Here is a 22,168-nt window from a genome sequence, read left to right on the forward strand (position 1 = left end):
TGTCCATCACTCAGCACCCCCTGCCTATCTCAGAAGAGATGGGTATTATCATTCTAATTGAGAAGGAGGGAGGATGCTGTGAGAATTATTAATACATAAATTAAAAAATTAATCTAGAAGGCACTTTAGGGTCCCTAGAGAAGCAGTAACCAAACACAAAACATATTTAATATTATTCTCAGCTCCTACAGAGATGATCTGAGCTCATACAGCCTATGATTCAGTTGGTAAACTGAGGCATAGATAGTGACCATAGCAGAGCGCAGGCGCCATATGTCAAAGACCTGGACCCCACTCCAGTGTTTTTCTGATGGTTAGTGATAATTAGTTTTCCAGAGAACAACAAACTGCCCTTTCCCTTTCTCTATCCCTTTGAGTTTTCCTTTGTTTTAGACTTTTTTTTTTTTTTATCGTTCAACTTTCTAACGTTGCAGGTAGTTCAGGGTCATAAGGTTAGTAGGGAAAATTTGAAATCATTTGTGTGTTTTCTAGTAATCTGTTTGCACATGGCTCAGAGCTTCCTGTTGCTTTTCTTTCATATCATGCCAGGGGCTGGAAGACATGCGTGTGGGCTGATGGTGGAGTTACTTCTGAACTCTACTGGGGAATTGTTCTCAGCTTAGCTTCACAGGGATAGTAATGGTTGTTCTCTGTGCTTCCTATGCTCCCAGACATGGAGGGTAAAGGATGAACTAGGGATGCCATTGATGTTTTCAAAGGCAGAGAGGGTGTGAAGTCCATGGACCAGAAATTATGGAAAAATGATAAGCAGTCAAGAGACAGTGTGGCATTATGATGATGGCCATTAGTCTGGGGAGTTTGCTGCTTCTAATAGGTCCCTTAGTTATGTTTCTAAACTTTCCCGAAAGCCACTTTCCTTAGCTATGAGCCAGCTAATAGCCATACCTGCCCCTTGAAGTCTGTAGGGCATATGTCACTGAGAGAGCTCAAGCTAGGGCTGAGTGCCCTGTGAGAAGATCACAAAGGGTCACTGTTGCTTAGGTCACTGTCATCATTACTTATTGAGAACTAGAGAGCTATAGTTCTCAATGGCCCCTCAGAGAAGACAGCTCCCCCAAAGGCATGCCTCTCCCCTGCAGTCCACAGTCTGTTTTCCTCTGTCGTTCCACTCCATAGGGCTCTTCTGGTCCTGTTATCTGAGTCTGGAGAAGACAAACACTCAGATAGGCAGTCTGGGAAGACCACATTCTTACTTACTGGTGGCCTGGTAGCCTCTTCAGGCTGTGAGGGGGCCATGAGTGTTCTGTCTTTACACAGCACCTAATGGTTTCCCCTAGTGTAATATGCATGCATTTTTACTGTTGAAGAGCTGAAGAAATTAGAGAGTCAATCAGAGGAAACGAAAGCTACCTACAACTTTACCAGAGGCCTTTTCTGTTAACACGTCACTGCCTCTCTTTTGAGGTGTCCTCTTTGTAGTTACGCATACAGTTCTTGGGTAATCACATGGCATGCAACTCCAAACTGGTAGTATTCTACTTTGTGGTTTTGATAATATTTTCCCACAGTAATTTATTTACAGTGTTACTTCCTGTGTAAGTATAAGGGATGAGTACACATATACAGAAGGAAGATAAATCACATCTAATATAAGTTTAATAAAATGCTCTTTTAGTGTAGATCTTCTATTATTACTGTCTTAACTTCTTTTAATTTTAAATTTATTTTTATTTTGACTGAGTGTGTGTGTGTGCACGCGCGTACATGCTCGTGCATGCATGCAGTACCCCAAGAGATTAGAAGGGGGTGTTGGATCCTCGGGAGCTGGGTTGATTTAAAGCACTTGTACGCTACCCAAGGACTTTTTTCTCTGGAAGAACAGCAAGCAGTTTAACCACGGAGCCGTCCCTCCAGCTCTTGAATACCTTGAAATTTTTACTTCATCATTTCTTATTGGAGCCACAGACTTTGAGAAGTGCTCCTCTTTCTTAGCATATTGAAACGTGATAGGCAGCAATCCATGCTCATGTGTGGATATGAGTGCAAAACTAGCTGGGTCATCATTTTAAGGTAACTTAATTGAGGAATGTGTTAACTATTACTGGGTTAAGAAGAATAGAGTGATGTAATGATTATTATACCAATTGGAGTCAAATACCTAATAGATTTATGAGAACATTTACACATGAATTTATTCCATGAATCCTTGGAAAATTATGTATGAAGGCATTTATTTCATAAAATATTTTAAATTTGTTTATTTTTATTTTCTATGAATGAATGTTTTGCCTACATGTATGTATGTGTATCATGTGTGCACCTAGTGCCTATATAGGTCAGGAATAAAGGTATTGGATCCCTAGTGCCTATAGAGGTCAGGAATAAAGGTATTGGAACTAGAATTGCATATGGTCATGGGCTACCATGTAGATGTTAGGCTACCATGTGGATGTTGGTTACTAGGGACTGAATCCAGGTCTTCCACAAGAATAAATAGTATATTCTTAGCCACTGAGCCATCTCTCCAGTCCCTCATTAAATATCTTTTAAGAATAGAATAGGAATTCAAGATCTTCTCCTAATCTCAAAAACTGTTTAATGGGAGAAAGACAAACAGGAAATTCTCAATGGCAAACAGTAAATAGGTTTCTAAGAGTTGTACGCAGCATAAAGGTCACGACTGTCTGGATTCCTATGAAGAGGCAGACTACTCTTGCTTGAAAATCGGGTAAAACTGACCTCAGAGAGAACACGCAGTGGGGCTTCAGAGACTAGCTGAGCACTGGCTACTCTCTGAAACTGGACCTAGTTTCTCTCTTGTTTCTTATACAGTATTAAATTATGTTTTATTGTTTCTATGCCTACAAACTATAAGTGCAGATTAGCAGGTGCAGAGGACAAAGACACAGAAGAAAACAGAAATAATGTCAAGTGCCTGACTGTTTGGAAGCTTTTTAAGGCGTGGAAACAGCACTTTCTACTTCAGCAGGCACTTAGTGTTTTTCTGTATTGCAGCAAGCTATCAGACAGGGGAATGCAAACATGATCTTGATGTATCAAGGTTAAGTTGCATTACATATGCTGTACATATTCGAGGCAGCATTCAAAGCATTTTGGAAGGAATTCAATAAGAATAGAATACTTTTTCCTTTTCATCTATCCATTCATAGTCACACAATACACACACAACACATAACACACACAACACATAACACACACAAACACACACAACACATAACACACACATAAACACACACAACACATAACACACATACACACACAACACATAACACACATAAACACACACAACACATAACACACACATACACACACAACACATAACACATAACACACATACAGACACAACATATAACACACACACACACACATACACCAAGCTACACTTAGAGAACCCTCTCCCATTTGTCTTCCTCATTTTTGTCTTTTTAAAAACTTAACCTGAGTCTAATTAGTGCTACCCCCGTGTCCACAGGCAGGACCACCCACTGGAGCCTGATCCACCAATCAGGGGCCACATCTGTAAAGAAAGTTGTCTTTCTCTCTTCTGGAAGCCATCAGCTACCAGTAGACCCTCAGCTACAGGCAGATGTGACGCTTCCTGAGCTTTGGAGGGAGGTAGCGTGACCCAGATGTTTCATTTGTGGCCAGTCGCTCTATATACATTTATTCTCTGCCCGTTGACCAGTTGTGAGTCTCTGTATCAACTGTTGCTGCCTTCACAAACATGCATTGCCAAGGAAGGCTGAGGGCCACACTCACCTGTGGGTGTAGAGAGGCGTGTATTTAGAAGGGAGCTTGAGACTCTGCCTATTTAGCAAAATAATAATAGTTTTTTTTTTTTTTTTTTTTTTTTTTCCTTCTAGAGCCCATGAGCTCCCCAGTCTAGGGCAAAATTTCAAGGCAAAATTGTCGCTGCTTTTTTTTTTTTTTTTTTTTTTGTGAGTGAATCTGAGCTTTCCCCTTGGTCTCCAGAGTTCCACTGTGGCATGGTTTTCCAGAAACATCTCTTTGTGAATCTCTAGCCAATCAGCTCAGACTCCCTGTGTATTCTAGAGAAGAGACTAAAGCATTTCTGATTCCTGAGATGTCTTTACCCTGGTGTCTTCTCTGTGGTTCCCGGAACATTTAATGACATTACTTGTGGATTTTGGCATGGACAACTTTCTCGTCCTTCTGTCCAACACAAGAAAGCTTCCCTCAGTGGCAACCAGGGGCTGAATGTGATTTCTCAGCACCTCACCCATGATTCTTAAAAACATTTGAACTCGGTGGTTTGCATGCTTAAATAAAACCCAATTCTTTGTCATTGCCATCCAATAACATAAACAAAAGCTGGAGCTGACTCACTCTAGACTGCCCTAGAGGATATACTATCCACTGTGTGTTCAGATTATCCCACAGCGTTGAGCTGAGTGAGCCATTACTACCTCACAGAGGGAGAACTTTTAGAATGCAGCTCTATCATGGGTCAAACAGTCAAATGCCAGGGCTGGATTTTTTCCTTAAGATCCAGATAATGCCCATTTATGACCATTAATAACATTTTCTTTATATAAACTGAGATAAGAGTCATAAAAAATGCATTCTGCTTCATAATATAATTGGATTGCCAATAGAGTTCAGAAACGAACTTTCTTATTGCGCATGGGATATTGCATAGTGGAAGGATGACCATCCGACCGCCCTCTCCCCAACCTTCCCTTTCTCTTTTATAGAGAACCTGTCGTTTAGCCAGAGCCATACGCTATCCCAGGAAGGCAGATCTTTGCCCTCCCCTTTAAAGTGCTTTGATTGCGCCTCTGGTAGTCAATGTGCCAAGTGGTCTTCAGGGCGTTTCCTACATGTGTTCTGCAGCTAATTAGCGTCCCTAGGCCTCCTGTTTTCCTACCTCCGTGCTCTCCATGTGTTGAAGAACTCAGTTCAAACACCAGGCACACGGAGAAGCATGGCAAAGCCCTGCTCTGCTTTGGGCATCTGATGCAAGCAGGTTTTCCAAAGGATTTCCTGTAGGAGATAAACCATTTCATTCGGCCAGGTTCCCTTTCCAAATCAGGAAACCCAGGGCCGCTGTGGAGGAAAACTCAGATAACGCTGTCGTGGCTGCACACGGAACACTTGTAAACGTTGTTGTCGGCATCTTTCCCACGGGTTCCATCCAGACTGTGTCCACTGACAGGTTAATGATGTGTTTTAGAGCGCTGTTTATGGAGAGCCGGTAGGGCAACTGGGACCCGAGTGCTTTAGGTGTTGTAGTGACCGTTCCCCCTTCCATGTCTCTTGCAGTTGATAACACCCCATGCCATCCGTGTGCAGACGCCTCCTCGGCACATCCCTGGCGTTGTGGAAGTCACATTGTCCTACAAGTCCAAGCAGTTCTGCAAAGGGACTCCAGGCAGATTCATCTATACAGGTAAGCAGGACTACAGATAGTCATTCCAGAGCTGGCATGGCCTCATAAGATGTGTGTTTTACGTGAATATATATATCTATATCTATATATATATATAGATATATATATGTGTGTGTGTATAAATATGCATGTATTTTTTTTTAAAAAAAATCTTGTTTCTGTTAAGACAGATTTTCCCATTTCAACAAATATAGGATCAAATATATTGCTATGATTATTATTCCTAAAAGCTGATGTAGGTGGAATGGTTTTTGAATGATGAAATAATTGGTTAACTACTAAAAATAATATGAGAAATAAAAGAGAACAGGCGAACACTAGACAGGACCAAGGTCTCCCTAGCAGCTTGGCCAGCTTGTTGGAGTTTGCTTTCTAGCACAGAGTTGAGCTTTAATAAACAGTGCTCCTTTCTTCGAGCCAACATTTGAATTAAACACATTTGGTAGTTTTCATAGTTTATTCTGGGTTGGAGCTTTCTTCACTCCCCAGTAAACTGCACTCCCCCACTCTCCCCAACAGCTCTGGCACATGGCCCTGCCTTGTGGTGAGCAGCTAGGGTTACAGGGTGCATCTGAAATCCCTCCCACCAGGCACAGCCAATCAGGCAGGATCTGAAATGGCAGGATATGGAAATACATGGAATAGGCAAAGCAAACACCCCAGGCTCTTTTTGACCATTCAGAATCTGCTATGGAAGGGGCCAGGTGAGGCCTGGCCTGATGTTAAGGACCACACATGGCGTGGTAAATTCCAGGGCCCTTTGCTTCCCATCACCTGACTAGCTCCATCCATGATCTAGTTGCAGCTTTTTCCCCTCCGTTTATTATTGAAGGTCTGCCAGGTTTTTTCAGGTAGAAGGGAAGTTGCTTTCACACAAAGGGTCTGGAGCGCAGAGCTGGTTCTGTTAGTACAGCCCAATTAAATCGCGTAATTCAATGGGCAGATTTCTTCTTTGCTACAATCTTCTACCTCAAAGTGTCTTCTCCTCTAATTTTATACTGTGAACTAAGCCAAGCATGCTCCATAGTCACCCAGTCTCTATCTCTCTCACAGTGACAACACACACACACACACACAAACACACATCAAACAAAAATCTCAGCTAATATATCTTGACCCTCAGAAATGCCTCCCAGCCCTTTAAACAAAATACAGGGTTGGTGCCTGCTTGCCGATTAGTTTTAGTTAATTGAAAATTATAGGATTGACCCAAGAGGAAAATTTTGTTTGCACTCCAATCACTTTTACAAATTAAGGAAAATTACCACAATTTTGTTGAGCTCAGGTTTCACACTGAGTTCACGAAATTAGCTCAGCCATCCCAACAAAGTCAGCACTTCGTTAGTGAATGCTTGAAAAAAAAAAGAAGTCGATCTGGAGTTTTGCGGTGTATACAAGCGAAGCATAGAGAAAGCTAGGATGCTTTAGAGAAGTGGGCCAAGTGTTTTTAATTAGGCTCATTGGTTCAGCATAAGTTTTGAAGAACAATCAAAATAGCAGATTAGCTGTTTCTTTTAAATTTAGGATTTCTTGCCATTCATTTTTCCCATGAGAACTTTCACATAACACTGTAATTTTTCTTTTTCTTTCATTCATTCTTTCTTCTTCTTCTTTTTTCTTAAATAAGCCTCATTATGGGCTTGCAGGAAAAAAGACCAATTGAAATTTCTGATACTGTAACACTCCCCACCGTCATTCCAAGGGATGGGAGTTTTTCAGTGTTCCTCGCTGGACTTGCTGTTCTGGAACATATTACAAAACCACAGAGGCCAAATGTTTTCTCTGAGGACTTTGGACTGTGTTTTTGGCCAAAAACATTTAGGCCTTGCTGGTTGCTTATTTACTCTGCCATTAAGAACAAGAAAGAAAGAAAGAAAGAAGAAGAAGAAGAAAATGCTTGTGGGGTAGGAGGCACCAGAAGCAGTCAGCCATGGTTTCCTCTTTGGTGACAATGTCCTTGCTCATTAATGGTTCCATTTTGTGGTCAGGTCTCATTTAGAAGAAATTATTTTTAATCAGTGCTCAACAAAATATGCCCTAGAGCTACCTGGTCTTACATGTCTTTTAAAATCACTACCATTACATTACTTAAATTCTCAAACAAAACAACACACCTCCCCCTTAAAACAAACAAAACAAAACAACACACCACCACCACCAACAACAAAATCCAAAGCAAACAAAAAACCTAGGGACTGAGAAACCCCACAATTATTTAAGGTTTTTTTTTTTTGTTTGTTTTTGGTTTTTTTTTTTTTTGAAGAAAAAAACATTCAAAAATTGCCTGCCGTCAATTTAAGAAATCACATCTTGGGAAATCTGTGTCACACTGGAATTAAGATCAGAGATAAAAACAGCAGCTCTGTAAGCTGGGGGCAGTAACTATGGAGGAAAGTGTGTCGATATTCTCACGTGTGGGTTTACAGAGACAAAAGCATTCATGCCTTCAACTGGGGGCAATTGACAAGAAGACGCCTTTGGAAATGTACTCTAGGAGGGAATCTAACCTCTTCTCATGCTAGAAAAATAAAAGTAGAAAGAAATCAGGACAAAGACTCCTTGGCTGTTAATAGTTACGGTGACATCACATGGTTTTCACCAGGGAACTTCTGATCCTCGTAATCACTGGCATGTGCTTGTCCTTTTGAAGGGTCCTTAGTCATGGCTGGGCTTCCAGATCTTGTGGTTTATTCCGTTTACCTCTGTGTTTGTCACTGCTTACCAGTGAAGGTGGAGATAAGGGGTCTCAACGCCTGTCTGTTCTTCATGTGCACACAACAGGTCCTTGTGTGTGCACAAGCCCCTCTGCTACCCACTCCCAGGAGTTCACTGCCCCCTTCGCTCTCTAATCTGTACTACTTCAAGATGTGAGGCTTGCCTTTCTGGATTGGGAAACTAATCTTGATTCTTAATGGAACATCACTGGAATTGTTCCCCTTAAAAAGAATAAAGGAAATATCACAGAACTGAAAACTAACGCTCCAATGAAGGTACTTCCACTGTTCTCTGAGTACTCAAGAGAGTTTGGATATAGGAATGTGGAAGGCTCTAAAATTCTACTTTCAGCAAAGCCAGAAAGTAAAATCAGACAGGAACACCCTGGTCTAGTAGATGCAAATAAAGGCAGCGTTTTGAAGGAAGTGGTCTGACTAAACACAGATTGGCTAAAAAGTGGCCTCATTTTTAAGGTTGCTGGGCACAACCCTCCATCGCTAGACCTCAGACTTGAGCATTCTTGTACTCTAGATGTATGATGTTCTTGAATTTTCCCAATCAGAATCATGGAAGAGAGTTGGGTCCTGACTTAAATAGAACATAGAAGCCCAATAGCGCTTGCCTGGTCAAACTTTATTGCGTCTCATTAACTCATTTGCAAATGTGGGGGCCGGGCTGATCTTACATGTTAAATGTTTCTAAATGAAAGAAATTAAAACCCCATCTAGCCACAGGATTATTTTCAGAGTCCTGTGATTCAGTATCTGGTCAGTCAGTCTAGGTAGACCAGATAAAGACCACAGGACTCCTGAGCAGATCTCACTGGTCAGGTCAGGTCTGCCCAACATCTTCATGATTCACACCCCTTGTTTTCTTATAGCCATTTGGTCTTTAAATTACCCATTTCCTTTAGGAGTATGATCATTCCTCCTAACCCTTCAGTGAACTTGGATGCTACTGAAAGTTTCTTAGTAGCTGTTAGCAGTTTCTTCAAAATTCTTAGAACTGGGTTTTCTAGTAACAAGTGGCCACATCTAAAGTTAGCACTTTGCTGTCATTCTAGTAACTTCTTCATGGGAAAGGCCTCTGTGTCCAGGGAATAGCAAAAGGACCACAGGATAATGTTTGACCAACTCAGGGCTGCACTCCCAATCAGATCCCTCCCCAAGCTGGTGAGGAACACTGGTGAGCAGCCTGACAGTTCTGCTGGTTTTCGGGTTAGACTTCCTCTCATAACCTTTCTGTCTTCTACTTTCCCATTTTAACCATATTCACCCATCTTGTGGCCACTGAGGAAGAGCCAGTGCAAACAGTGTATTAATTTGGGAATGAAACTTCTTCCTGAAATCCTTCCTGTTGGTGTTTCTCATCCCTGGGCGATGCAGAACAATGCTCTCTGTCCACAGGATGGGCTATACAGGCAAATGTGGTCTGTGGCTCTTGATGACTCTAAGTTTTCATTTCCCCCCATCCTGATCACAGTTGTTTTAACCCTCCTCTTTCTCTCTTCCAGATTTTTCCCTTCCTCTTTCTTCTCCATCAGTTCCATTTTCATTGCCAGTAAAACAGGGCAGTGAAGGGATTCCCCCACAGAATAAATGCCATCACCTTGGGGCGAACAAGATCATTCTCTTTAAGTAGGCGGCAGAGAGCTAGAACCCAATCAATCTCCTGTTTTGTGGTTTTATCCTTATGTGAACTCCTTGCTGCCTGAATTTTCTGAAAAGCCACTATCTCATCATTGCTCTGAGGAGAAACATCCCTGTTTGCTCACTAGACGTAAGGCTTCCGGGCAGCCCCTTTGCCTTGGCATTTGTAGCTCCCCCAGCTCTGCCATGCTGTCTTCACAGCTCCTCACCATGCCTCAGACTCGTTCTATATTTAACTACCTGGGGCACAGCAATTGCCTTTTGCATAAGCACATGCGGGACTGTTCTAGCTCTGCTCCTCTGACTGTTCTCTGCCTGCTGCACTTACCTGGCCGAGAGATGGAGTATGGATTCTTATTTGCCTCAGACCCCCATTGTTTTCACTGTAAGATGGACTAGTTCCAATAGGTAGCTTTGCTATTCCCCGTAATTTGTCTTAATCGGCAGGGGAGTTTCTGTCACTGGATCTCTCTGCTCCTGTGCAATTAGGCCACCCCCTCATCATTAGCTTCCTTATGTTCAGAGCTCTCTTCCTGTATTGTCTGTGGATAAAACAGAAGGGAATCCAAAATAGGCCCACTAATGAGATAGAGAGAGAGACTTTCTCAGTCCTACATGACGTGGTAAGCTGTGTTGAAGCAACTTGACTTAGCATCTCCCGAGGTTGTGATAGGTGTGCCGTGATAATTGATTAACATATTGCCCAGGATCAATGGTTCCTCATTGATTGCTGTAATCTGGATGACATGGGCTGTAAATAGAAACTGTTAATTAAGAATCTATCCCTCTGCACTTGACATTTGTATGCACAGGCTACACTAGTTGGGGATTCTGATAAAGAAGAAATGGGTTGAGGTCTGTTGGTATAAATATTATTCATTTCCTCACCTATAAAATGGAGACGTTTTAATAGTGTTTGTATTGAAAGAGTAAATAGGTCAAGTAGTTAATGTAGTTCTGATGGTACCTGGCCTGGTAGGAGTGCTGCCTAAAAATAAATTCAGAATGTGAAGAGCAAGCAGTGGGAAGGTTGTTTCTATTAAAAAAAATATAGCCAAAGAACTGGTCATTTGAGCCTACTTTGATTAACAATCCATGCATTTCAGTTTTCCCTGCCATAGAAAATGCTATTTCTTTCTTGGCTGTGGAGTTGGTCTCAAAATATGTGGGTTCAGTTCCGATTTCCCCCTTCCTATTGTTTCTTTCTCTGTTAGAAAACTGCTTGCAAATTCCTTGTTCTGTTCTAGGTGACGTTCTAAACCAGTTCTAGGCAATGTCTGAAACTTGAGTCAAAGCAGACAAGGGTGCCCGTTTTCAAAGATCTCGTGGCCTTAGAGGTAACATGGATGTCCCTAAGTCAGCTACATCAACCCTGGGAACTATCCAACAACAAGGTGTCAGATATGCACACAGGTCAGAGGTCGTTCCCACCTGGAAAGGAGGTGCAAGCTGGGATTTGAAGGATGACCAGGAACCTATGCAGGAATCAGTGCAGGGTGGTAGGTTTGCTGGGCAGACAGAACGTTCCAGAGATGGTGTGTGTAATAAAACACTGAATGGGACTGTCCCACGAGCAACAGTTGATGCTCACCTTTAGAGCTGAGGGCAGATCTCAGAGTCTCTGAAGTGGCAGGCAGTTGGCCATGACGTTTATAATTTTTCAGACTTGTAGAAGGACCGATGGCAGACCAAGCTGGGAGTTGGAAGTCTTCCTCAAAGGTCTTTGAAGTCACCAAGGAAAGATATGTGGCAGCTTGGGTGTAGGTGGTACCCAGTGGAGATGGGATGTAGTGAGAGAGGATTCAAGAGCAGAAGAATGGAAAGATAGGTCGGATGGCCAGTGGGGCAGACACAGGATTTCAAGCAAGCAGATGTTTTGCTTTCTTAAGCTTGATGATGGTGGAGCTGTGACTTTGCTGGGTTTCCTGAGGGTCTTATAATGTTCAAGAGGAGTCTAAAGATACACAGGGTGATATTCTATGCTCACGTTCATTGTTAAATAGACAGACCCAGCGTCCATTCATGAAGTATGGAGGACAGAAGGCAAGAGCCTGTTTTCTTGCATACTTTGCTCCACCTCCTCTTCTTCTCTTCTTCCTCCTCTTGCTGCTCCTCCTCCTTTTCCTCCTCCCTCCTCTCTCAGTCAGATTGTTTTCCTTTAAGATGCAGCTATGGGAGAGAGTATGTGATGAACCCTTGCCTTGCTGTCCTGATTGGAAAAGACTCAGTAAAAAAAAAGAAAAATTCAGAGGCCACTCCTGTCCACATGCCTTAAAAATGAGCCTGAGAGTGCTGGTCACATAAAAGGAAAGAATTCAGGGCAGAAAGAATGCTCCTTTCTTTTGTTTTGATGCAAAGAATAAGTCCCAACCCTCTTCCCCACCAAGGGGAAGATTTATTTTTACAAAACGTGATTTTCCTCTCTCTGATTTTATATGTGTTGATGGGAGGGGTAATTTGGAATCTACTGGCATATGTACAGTTAAACCCTGTGGGTACCATAATGGGTGCAACAACCACAATCTGTAAAAGTAACCATTGTACCTCAGTGACATCTACGAAATGAAAGCCGTTTCTTCAAAGAATAAAGCCAGTCTGAAGGAAGCATATTATTTTGCATATTTTATGTATATACTTTCCATGAAATATGACCCTTATTTCCTATTTGGAGTGGAGTGTAATCAGGACATGAGTAGCTAGTGTAGCAGGATCATTAAAAGGAATATTTTCCCTGACATTAGAGGTCTAAATGACCACAAGGCCTCATATACAACCTTGGCTTTTTCCTGTCTCCTCAGAGTTAATAAGTGATAAGGCCAGGAGAGAGATAAATCACAGAAATCCCTGTCCAAAGAAAACATATTGACTATAGCCAAGCAAATAACAGACCATAACCAGCGGTCCCATTCATCATTCATGTAATAGGGACATGAAGTATTTCCTACCCACAAACCGTATAGAAGGAAAAGGCAGGCAGGCCTGCCTGGATCTGAGGCATGCGATTTGGTTATTAACGGACATGAACTATTTGTCACATGACTTTAATCTTTAGGACGTGTTGCCATTTCTAAACTATAAATTGCTGGTGAAGGATTAGAGAGCTATTAGCAGTGAACGCAGGACCTGAGCTTCCTATGGGTTCTTGGTGCAGTAATACAATATGAGACGGTCTTGGGTGGCTAATCTTTTTAGTGTGATATAACATGATTTGGTTTCAAAGCCAATAAAGTATTTGGAAGTTTTCAAAGATGCTTTATTTATTTTTACTTTTGTTTTTCTTTTCTGTTTTTTTTTTCTCCCAAACTCCAAATCGTGATAAATTTACCCTTCTGCCTTTGAACTACATATCTGGAAATTTCTCCTAACGTCTTGGGGTGGGTGAGGAAAAGCCAGCTCTACTTTTTGTCTTTTCATAAGATTTATTCCCACTGCTTACAGAGGGCTATTTTCTGTTCTGCTTTTCCATGTTTGCAATGCTGCAGATGCTAAACCTCTGTCCATTGTTCAAGGTAACGACAAGAGGGCGCCCACTGGGCATTAAAACTTGTTTTTCTTTCTTTCTTGCAAAACACTACATGCTTCTGTCAGATAATTTAGGAAGCACTAATTAAAATTAGGTGAACTAATATTAAAATTGACCACATTCCTACCAGCCTTTTAAGCATAAACACTCTATAAAAATGAGCCCATAATTTTATTTTAATGACATATATCTTATAGGTTTTTTTTTATCCCCTATGGGTATGTCTACCTCATTCCCAAAATACCTTATATAATATTAAACTGAGGTCTATTTTGTTTGTTTTGTCATTTAACGACACATCAGGAAGACCAGAACATTATGAATTTAAAACGAATTCTAATCTTTGGTAGTCACTTCATGCTTCATCGGGACTTTATAAGACACATCCTGGTCTCTAATAGACACCTCCTGATTTTCCTACTAAATCAAGACAGCTTGCATTTGTGTCTTAGTCTCTTTGTTTTTGGAAAATCCACAGCACAGGATCAATACTTCTATACCTTGGACTCTTTGGCAGCAGGGGGAGGGGGAGGGTGGGGCTGGGAGGCTTGTCAAGATGCAGAGACCAATAGACACAATGGCTGGGATTCATCAATGGGTCTATGTGCCCCAAGAATCCACTGTTCCTAGAGGTTGGGACCAGCTCCCCAAGACGTGTAGTTGTAACCGGAAGCTTTCTGTGTAAAACCTGGATGACCTACAGGGTCAGTTAATCCTGGGCACTGTCCTAGGCTTTGTCAAGTAGAACTATACTTTCCTAAGAATAAATGGGAGTCATCCGAGCCCCTCAATCGACTTGCAACTTCAGTCCAGAACTATAACCCTGGACAGTCTGAGAGAGACCCCTCCCACCACCCCAAGGCAGGATGTGGGATTTGAATTCCTCTTTTCTCTTCTCCATGGCTTTTCCACTCTCCTGGGGTTCCATCATCATTCCACATCTCCCCACTAACTCTCTCTGTTCCTTGTTAGCTACATTTTCTTTCTCTCTATGATACTAAAATGCGAAACACACCTGCCTATTGCACCCCCTTAAACAAGTATTAGTCGGGCTCCATTTTTAACACTACAAGACAAGGAAACTGACAAAGGCGAGGTCGTTCTTGGATTTTTTTTTTCAGCCTAGTGGGTGGAGGAAGGATTCAGACCCTGTTGAGGGACACCAGGCTTGGCACTGAGGAAACCCCCGAGGAAGTTACTAGACCTTGTTAACATGTGCAGACTCCCAGTTCCCCGAAATTAGGTTGCTGATGAGGGAAGAACATTGCCATTTCTAGGAAATATGAGCCCTAAATACTGCAATCAAATTATAGCATTGTGAACATATTATATTATAAACTCACATGGATGTTTTTAAAACTACAGACAAAAATACCATCACCCCTCATCCCATCCCTTGGAGAGGACCACTGTTAGTATTTTTTGAGTGGTATTATTTTTCTGTGTATACTCATAAGTGTTTTATCAGAGTGAATCAGAATATTTTATTTCGTAATTTTGCATGGCGCTTTGTAGTTTCAATGACAAAACAGTTCTTCTCAAAGTTCAAGTTTTGCTTGAATATATTTAAGCGCTGTGTAGCTAGCAGTATGGCTGTGGCATTATTTATTTAATCATCCCCCTATCATTGGACAGCACACTTGCTTCTTTTATAGAACTTTTTACATACTATCTGCTGGATGATAGCATAGTACTGACTATAGTGTTTTCTACTTAAATTTCACTTTAAGAGATTTACCAATTCCAACGATCTAGTTAAATGATGGAATGTCTACTTAAACTACATCACATATTTAGTTATGGTACATTTTAGAAATCAAGTACTGTATAGTGTTTATGGACATAACTTTTTCTGATTTTAAAATTTCTGCTCTTATTCATATTATCTATCCGCATGATCTTTGCCGTCAGTATTTTTAATATAAAAGCCAAAACTATTCATTGCCCAAAATAACAACTTTCAGAGTCCAATACATTAGCATATGTCTGTCATTTCTGGACTCAGAAGATTACAGCAATGAGATTCAAATTGCAATACCAGCCTGGGCTACATAACACGAGCCTGTCAAAAGGAAAAAAAAAAAAAAAAAGAAAGAAAGAAAAAGGAAAGTAAACGAAAGGGGAGGGTGGTTTCCTTATGACATCCTCCTACACGCACACATATAATTTATTTCTATTGTATTTTTCTCACCACTCTCTGGATTTATCCCCCTTCATACTGGTCCTCATCCCTGAAGGTTCCCTTTCAACTTTTCTATCTTTAAAAACTTTGCCAAGTTGAAAGAAAACCTTCAGTGAGCTGTGTAAGTCCACGGGACTTTATAACTCTTTCTACAGCCTTGCGTCACTGTCCTGGGAGATAGGGCTCCTTTAGCGTCTGGGTACCATATTGCCTCTAGAAGCTTTATCATACAACATGTAGCCATTTGTTACTTTTTCTTTTATTTCTAAACATAAACACTGTCAACAGTGTTTTCAAAAGCTCTTAAAAGGCTTTATTCGGCTGTGACAGTAACTCTGTGGTAGAATGCTGGCCTAGCATGCAGAAGGTCCTGGGTTCAATTACCAGCACCGTAAGACAGATCGATTAATCAACCAACCAGCCAACAAACTGAAATTAAAAAAAATATTTGTAAGGAGTTTATATAGCGAGAGGCCAGTTTCATAGGAATAGTTATTAAATTTATGTTGATTTCCTATTTTACTTTCTTATCATGGCTTACTGTCTTACCTGTATGGCATTTCATGCCCTTGCTAAAGACAACATAACTGAGTAACATGCATCAAATAGATAATGAAGAAAATATGTATTTTTTTTGGGGGGGGGGGATGGGGAGCCATCTCTTCTTGTTAACAGCAGCTCATTTGTATTGTTTCCCTTCACTGAGTCATCTGCCATATGCGATTCTAGTCATGAATTGAATGTTCTAACCCACATCATCTTTTCAGTGTTTTCAACCTGAATAAGCTCTGTCCTGCCTCTTCTATGGGCCTCATTATTCAGGGCACTGAAAGTGCAGATGGTTACCACACACTCATATAAAGCTCGAGATTTCCTATAACATCTTTCGGTGGTGAGAGCAGACAGGGGCTGGGAATCCCTAAATCATGGGTAGAACCAAAACCAGAAGCGTACACTTCCCTTTCTACCTCCTGCTCCTCGACCTCGCACATGTAATCATGCATCTTCTTCCTGAGTACATCAACTGTGGTTAACTTTCCATCACGGGAGAGGCCTGGCCTGCTGGACTCAGCCACCTGGGATGAGCTCCAGCGGTTAGCATCAGGAAGCACCGACTCCCAGGCAATATGGAGCTAATTTAGATCTTTGGTTAATGTAAAAAAGACTTTCAGATTTAAATATCAGTACAGAGAATGACCTCTGCAGTTGTTCAGTGTGCGCGCGCAGACACACACACACACACACACACACACACACCTTATTTCCTTCAGTTCCAACTGACTGTTAGAAGAGCCGTGGAGGCCAGGCTGACTGCTTCAGGGTCGGGGAAGTTTGTGTGGGTTGTTGTGGGCTGCATTAGGGATGCTGGTCAGTCTTGGACCTCTCGGAATTCTTGAAGATGACAAAAATGCACTGTGTCTCGCTCTGCGTTGGTCAGAGGATCTAAGGTGATAGTCAAAAGGCTTACAATTTTTACTTAATAAAATCACCGACAACAGAGGAAAAAAAACGCCTTGGGACTTGTCAGGAAGTAATGTCAGTTGCCAAAGCACAAGCCTGGCCACCGAAGCCCTGAATGTCATAGTTCTCTTCCTCTTAATTTGGTAAAGAGATATAAACAGATTTAAATACAGTGTCACAATTAAGCATTCCTCATTCCTCATTTCTTTTCTTCTTCTTTTTTTGGTTATGTTTATAGTAGAAAGGTGGGAGGTATTTTTAGGTCTGTTTTCAAATTTTTAAAGAAATGAGTCTTAGAAATAAATGAAGTGGTTCCTTTACAGGGTTTTAGGTCACCCAGTGATGGATCTGATATCAGACCTCTATCCTCCCAAGCCCACCCCACTTTCCCCAGCTCAGATTCACACCCACACAAGTGACTTAGCTGGCATTTGCTCCACCCTTTACTTTGGATACAATACACTAATTAGAAAGACACTTCTAGATTCTCAGGCAGATTTCTGGAATAGTGGCCCTTTGAATCCAAGTTGTTCTTTGATCTTATTCACCACACTTACAGCAGCTAACATGACCTTGGCGTGTGGGCAGCTCCTGTCTCTCAGTGGATTATAAGCTCTAGGAAGGGAAGGCTCTTGTCTCTCTTCCTCACTGCCATGATCTCAGTGCCTAGCACAGAGCACAGAGCAGGGCACGGCAAGTATTGGGCAAATCAGTGAATGAATGGAGACAGGCAGGGAAAGCTAAGTTGTACTCATAAACGCACGACGTAAGGCTGCCAGATGACCCAGTTAGCCGAGCGACTGACGGCTTGATGATGGCACAAACCAGGCTTGTGGACTTTTTAAAAGACTTAGGTGAAGTCACGAAGTGAGCTGGCTTTCCTGTCTCACCCCTTTCCTTCTGCCTGTCACTTGTGAACTTGTCTCTGCACTATGCCTGTCCTTTAGACTTGTTGGGTTCTTTAAAAAACTAGCCCAATTTCTTGAAACTTTTCTAATCAATCCGAGACTCCTATTTCTTCCTCTTCAACGCGAGGGTGATCTGCTGTGGGATGACTGTGAGGATGTAATAAGGCCTGGCAGGAGGAAAGCGTAGCCTGGTGTACAATGTATAATAAATGCTCACTTAATGGGGAATCGTCTCAAGAATGAATCCATAGGGAACCGGGGAGGGAGTAGAAGGAATCTAAGAGCCAGAGGATGGGGGACGTGCAGCAAAAAGATTTCTTCTGGCCATACCATAACCATTGCACTCATGAACTAACTGTAACTTGTGGTTATTTTCACTAGATTTCTTTAAGATTAGGCCCATTTACATTTCATCAAGAATGGGGGAAGGCTCCATGAAGCTCCACCCCTTCCAGACAATTAACATTTGTTGGGGAAGGAGGTGTTTTATTCTTTTTCTTTTCTTTTTTTTTTTTTTTTGTGATGTAATCACTGATATGTGGCCCTTGCTCTGTTGAATAATCTCCCACCCTCTACTGAGCGGACCGCATCCCGGAGGGACATGAGCATTGGAGGATAACTTGCTGTATAGTGTGCCGTGGGAGCAGGCAGGAATGACGGAGTGGATTGCGGGGTGAAAATGATGAGAGCTCATAACAAAAACATATGACACGGTCCAAAAAGAAAACAATACATTAAAAAAGAAAGAATCTGCAAGAACACACTTCAGTACATCTGAGTTCTAGAGAGGGGAAAGGTCCCCAGAGACCACCTGGACCAGTCCTGGTATTTAGCAAAGGAAACACCTGAAGTTCAGGGAGGGGAAAAGCCCCTCCCAAACTGAGACAGGATTGATCTGCACACAGGAGCAAAGCAAATCATATACAACTGGATTTGCTGTTTTGTCAATGGAGTCCTAAATATCTGAATAGTCCAAGTCATCAATTTTCTGAATGCATATAAGACTCATTTACCCAGCATCACCGTGGCTATTGACCAGCTGCTCTTTAATATTTTAAGCATGCCAGTCTTTGAGCAAATGCTCAGGGAAAGCCTGGAGTCCTGTGTATACTGGCTTCTTTGGGCCTCGCAACATGTGACATTTTCAGGCTTTTCAGGAAGGATGCCATAGACTGTCCTGTTCCTATCTGTTTCCATCCTTCTTTTTCTGCTGACAAAAAAGGGGAGCTTTTCTTCACCCTTTGGTAAATCGAAATTCTGTGGAAGGGCCACGTGCCATTTTCACTGTGGGTGAAACCTGGTCATACGGGGCCAAGGGTGTTTGTTTCATTTACCCTGACTTCGTAGATGTCTGGCCCCATACACACTGTTAGGAAATCTCACTGGGACCGAAGAGCCATTTTCTCAAATCCTAATCAGGGAGGGTCCTGGGGACTCTACCTGAGCCTTCCATCCCCTTTGCTCTCCTAATCAAATGCCCGCACAGACTAGGGATATTCCTATTGAACCAGGACCTCCGGGAACCCTCCATCTTGCTGTGAACTCTGTATCTCTTCATTGGAACCAACTAGATAAGAAGTCACATAGCCTTTGCTGTAGTTAGTGTTCTTCATGGACCTGGAGACCAAGTCATCAGGGGCGATAAGAAAAATATTTGAGTATGACAATAATCAGACCCAAGCCATAAACATCCTGGGAAGAGATGTGTGTGAGCTCAGTGGCTTGTTCTTATTACATCTGGATGTCCAGGCAGCCAGCTGACAGGCTGATCACGAATGGGGGGCATGGTGTTTCACCTGGGTTTGCTGCTGTTAGAAGTGGGGTTGTCATTACTCTCTCAGGGGCATACCCCAATACGCTAAAACAAACAAACCAATAACCAAGGTTATCCAAGAGATTTCTGCTTTAAACTTTATCAGAGGCTTGCTACTAGAATTCAAATTAAAGAAAATATTATCTGAGGGAATTCCTAAAAAGGGCCTTCAGTTGTGGGTAAAAGTAAAAATAATGGCCAGTTGTCCACTGATGCTCAGTGTAATGACTAAAAAGTAAAATATATTCATTCCAATTTCCCAACAGCAGCTAATTAAGGGTAGCTCATTTTAAAACAGACCTAATTTAATTCACTAATATAAGTATTCAATTAAAGTTGTTGCTGCTGCTTTCTTCTCAGAACGCCTCTTTCCTACACTTACATATGATGCATTCATAGTAGGAAGCCTTCTAGGGTTCAAGTGGTAATGAACGTGCTTTCGGGACTTCATAATTGCCTAAATTAAATAATATGCATGGAAATGGAGATTTGAGTGTAAATGTGCACCCCGCGATGCTGTAAGAAAATGAGGCCCTATAGCCTAAGATTTCTCAGCCAATCAGAACGAATCCCTTGTCATTTTCTTCTATACCACTCAGAATAGTTTATTGCATTATTAAATACATGTTACAAGAAGCACATTGTTGTTTAAGACTCATTGATTTAAGCAGAACTGTTCTTATAAAGTTCCATAGGCTTTTACATAAAAAGAGAAGAGCCCATATAAAATTATAAGGCTTTAATATAACAGCCTATAATATAAGAGTCTCCCATTTTCTAAAGAACTCACCAAAAATTTCTTAATGAGTTTATTAGAACGACTGTTTGTGGATTCCGGGATGTCATGGCTAATTATATAGAATGGATTTAAGCATCTCTTTAATGGAATCTGCTGCTTAACTCACCAGAACTACGTTCCTGAGCCTTCTGCATTTACAATGATCTGACTTTATTCTTATTTTGGATGGCATTAAAAAGAAATGAAAGCCTATGATTCTGCCTCATCTTCAGATGGATATAGCAAAAAGTACAGTGCTTATTATGAAGTTAATGTGAATTACCATGTAATGGCCACTGGCTGCACCATAATGATTATTTAGTTACCACTGAGCTTCCTCTGCCAAATACCATACATTATTGCATAGAAAGCATAGCATCACATCATCATCCCGGAACTCATGGAGGGGAGCAGAGTTCCCGTCTCTTTAGACACTGTGGATGTTCACGTCTTAATAATCAACTTCGGAACAACCCAACAGCAGACTAGGGAACGAGCTTATCTGACTTGATTTGCTGATGTTTAAACACTTAGCTATAGGAGCCAATTAAATCTCTCCAAGGTGCGCAGAGGGATCTCTTTTGTGAGAAATGATTTAAAGGGATTGCATTGGCCCAGTAAATGGAGGGAAGAAGAAAGCGTTAGGACTGAAATCTCAGATGCAAAGTGCTGGTCACCCCGCCTCTCTTTGTGTTGTTTTCAGCTGTGTGCTGTCTGGTCGGCTGCTGTTTTATAGGACGGATGTGCACTTCTGTTTTGCAAGCCCAGGGTTATGTTAAACTTTTCTCTGTGAAATCTATCCTCCTCCCTGCTTTGGCTATTGATTATGACATGCCTTTACACAAGGCTTTGTGCCTAAAAGAGTAACACAAAAACAAACAAAACAGAACAAAACAAAAACATGTCAGGACATTCTGTTCCTCTCAGATATTGCATCTTATTTAGTGTACCGGAATTCCCAGTTTAAAGTAATCACAAAATTTATGGAGAAGCGGATAAAAAAGGTTGTAAAATATTGATTTGGGGAAAATAATAACACAACTCATCTATAATAAGAAGAAAAATGAAGCAATAATTCAGGGGGTATCGAGCGACTTGCTGCTGGCAGTATTGATCCAGTCCTTTACGGTCTCAGATCGCACCTGAGATTGCACGGAAAGAAAGAACAGCATTCCTTCGCTCATTATTTCTCAGATACCATCGCCTTGTTACACGGGTCCTGCAGAGCTCGAATTGTTGTGGCTGGGAGAGTGGGGCCCGCAGTAATAATAAATAAATAAATAAATAGCTCAGAAATCTATACGGCCTTAAAGTCACCGTGCCTGGTCTTAACACATGGGATCCGGGCTTATAAACTCTTACTTGCCTCGAGCAGCTAATGACAGCTTCTAGGCTGCAGAGTTCATTTAGGGCCCAAGGAGAACTGCACCTGATATAATGGGGTCCCGTGTTTGGAAGGAATACTTGTCTCTACGAAGGAAACCCGCATCTAATGTATTTCTTGTTAAGTTGCTAAACTGGAAACAATGCATGTATGCTGCCCTGGGCCATGAAAAGTGTCGCCATTTGATTCAATGGGTTATTGTTTTATGTTTAGAGACACATCTTTTTGAACTAGCTGGGAGATTACTTCTGAGAAAGTCTTTACGTATGTGTTCGTGTTCATTGTGAGTTTGTGGTCTGCAGAAACCATACACCTCTAAATTTATTTGTCTTTTTTTTAAGGCCTTGAGAGGCAAATCAACCT

The 22,168-nt window shown here is 41.6% G+C and overlaps 1 protein-coding gene across 3 annotated transcripts in view; it reads left to right on the plus strand.

The window, feature by feature from the left end:
• The window catches only part of Ebf1 (EBF transcription factor 1), a 388,250-nt gene that overhangs the window by 304,113 nt on the left and 61,969 nt on the right, over nucleotides 1–22,168 (plus strand). For all 3 annotated transcript variants that reach the window (XM_057775435.1, XM_057775436.1, XM_057775438.1), the window contains exon 10: nucleotides 5,266–5,392. In XM_057775435.1, coding sequence (XP_057631418.1) covers nucleotides 5,266–5,392 — 127 coding nt within the window. The remainder of the gene's footprint in view (nucleotides 1–5,265; nucleotides 5,393–22,168) is intronic.

The sequence above is a fragment of the Chionomys nivalis genome, chromosome 7 (assembly GCF_950005125.1).
Source record: "Chionomys nivalis chromosome 7, mChiNiv1.1, whole genome shotgun sequence".
Classification (NCBI taxonomy): Eukaryota; Metazoa; Chordata; class Mammalia; order Rodentia; family Cricetidae; genus Chionomys; species Chionomys nivalis.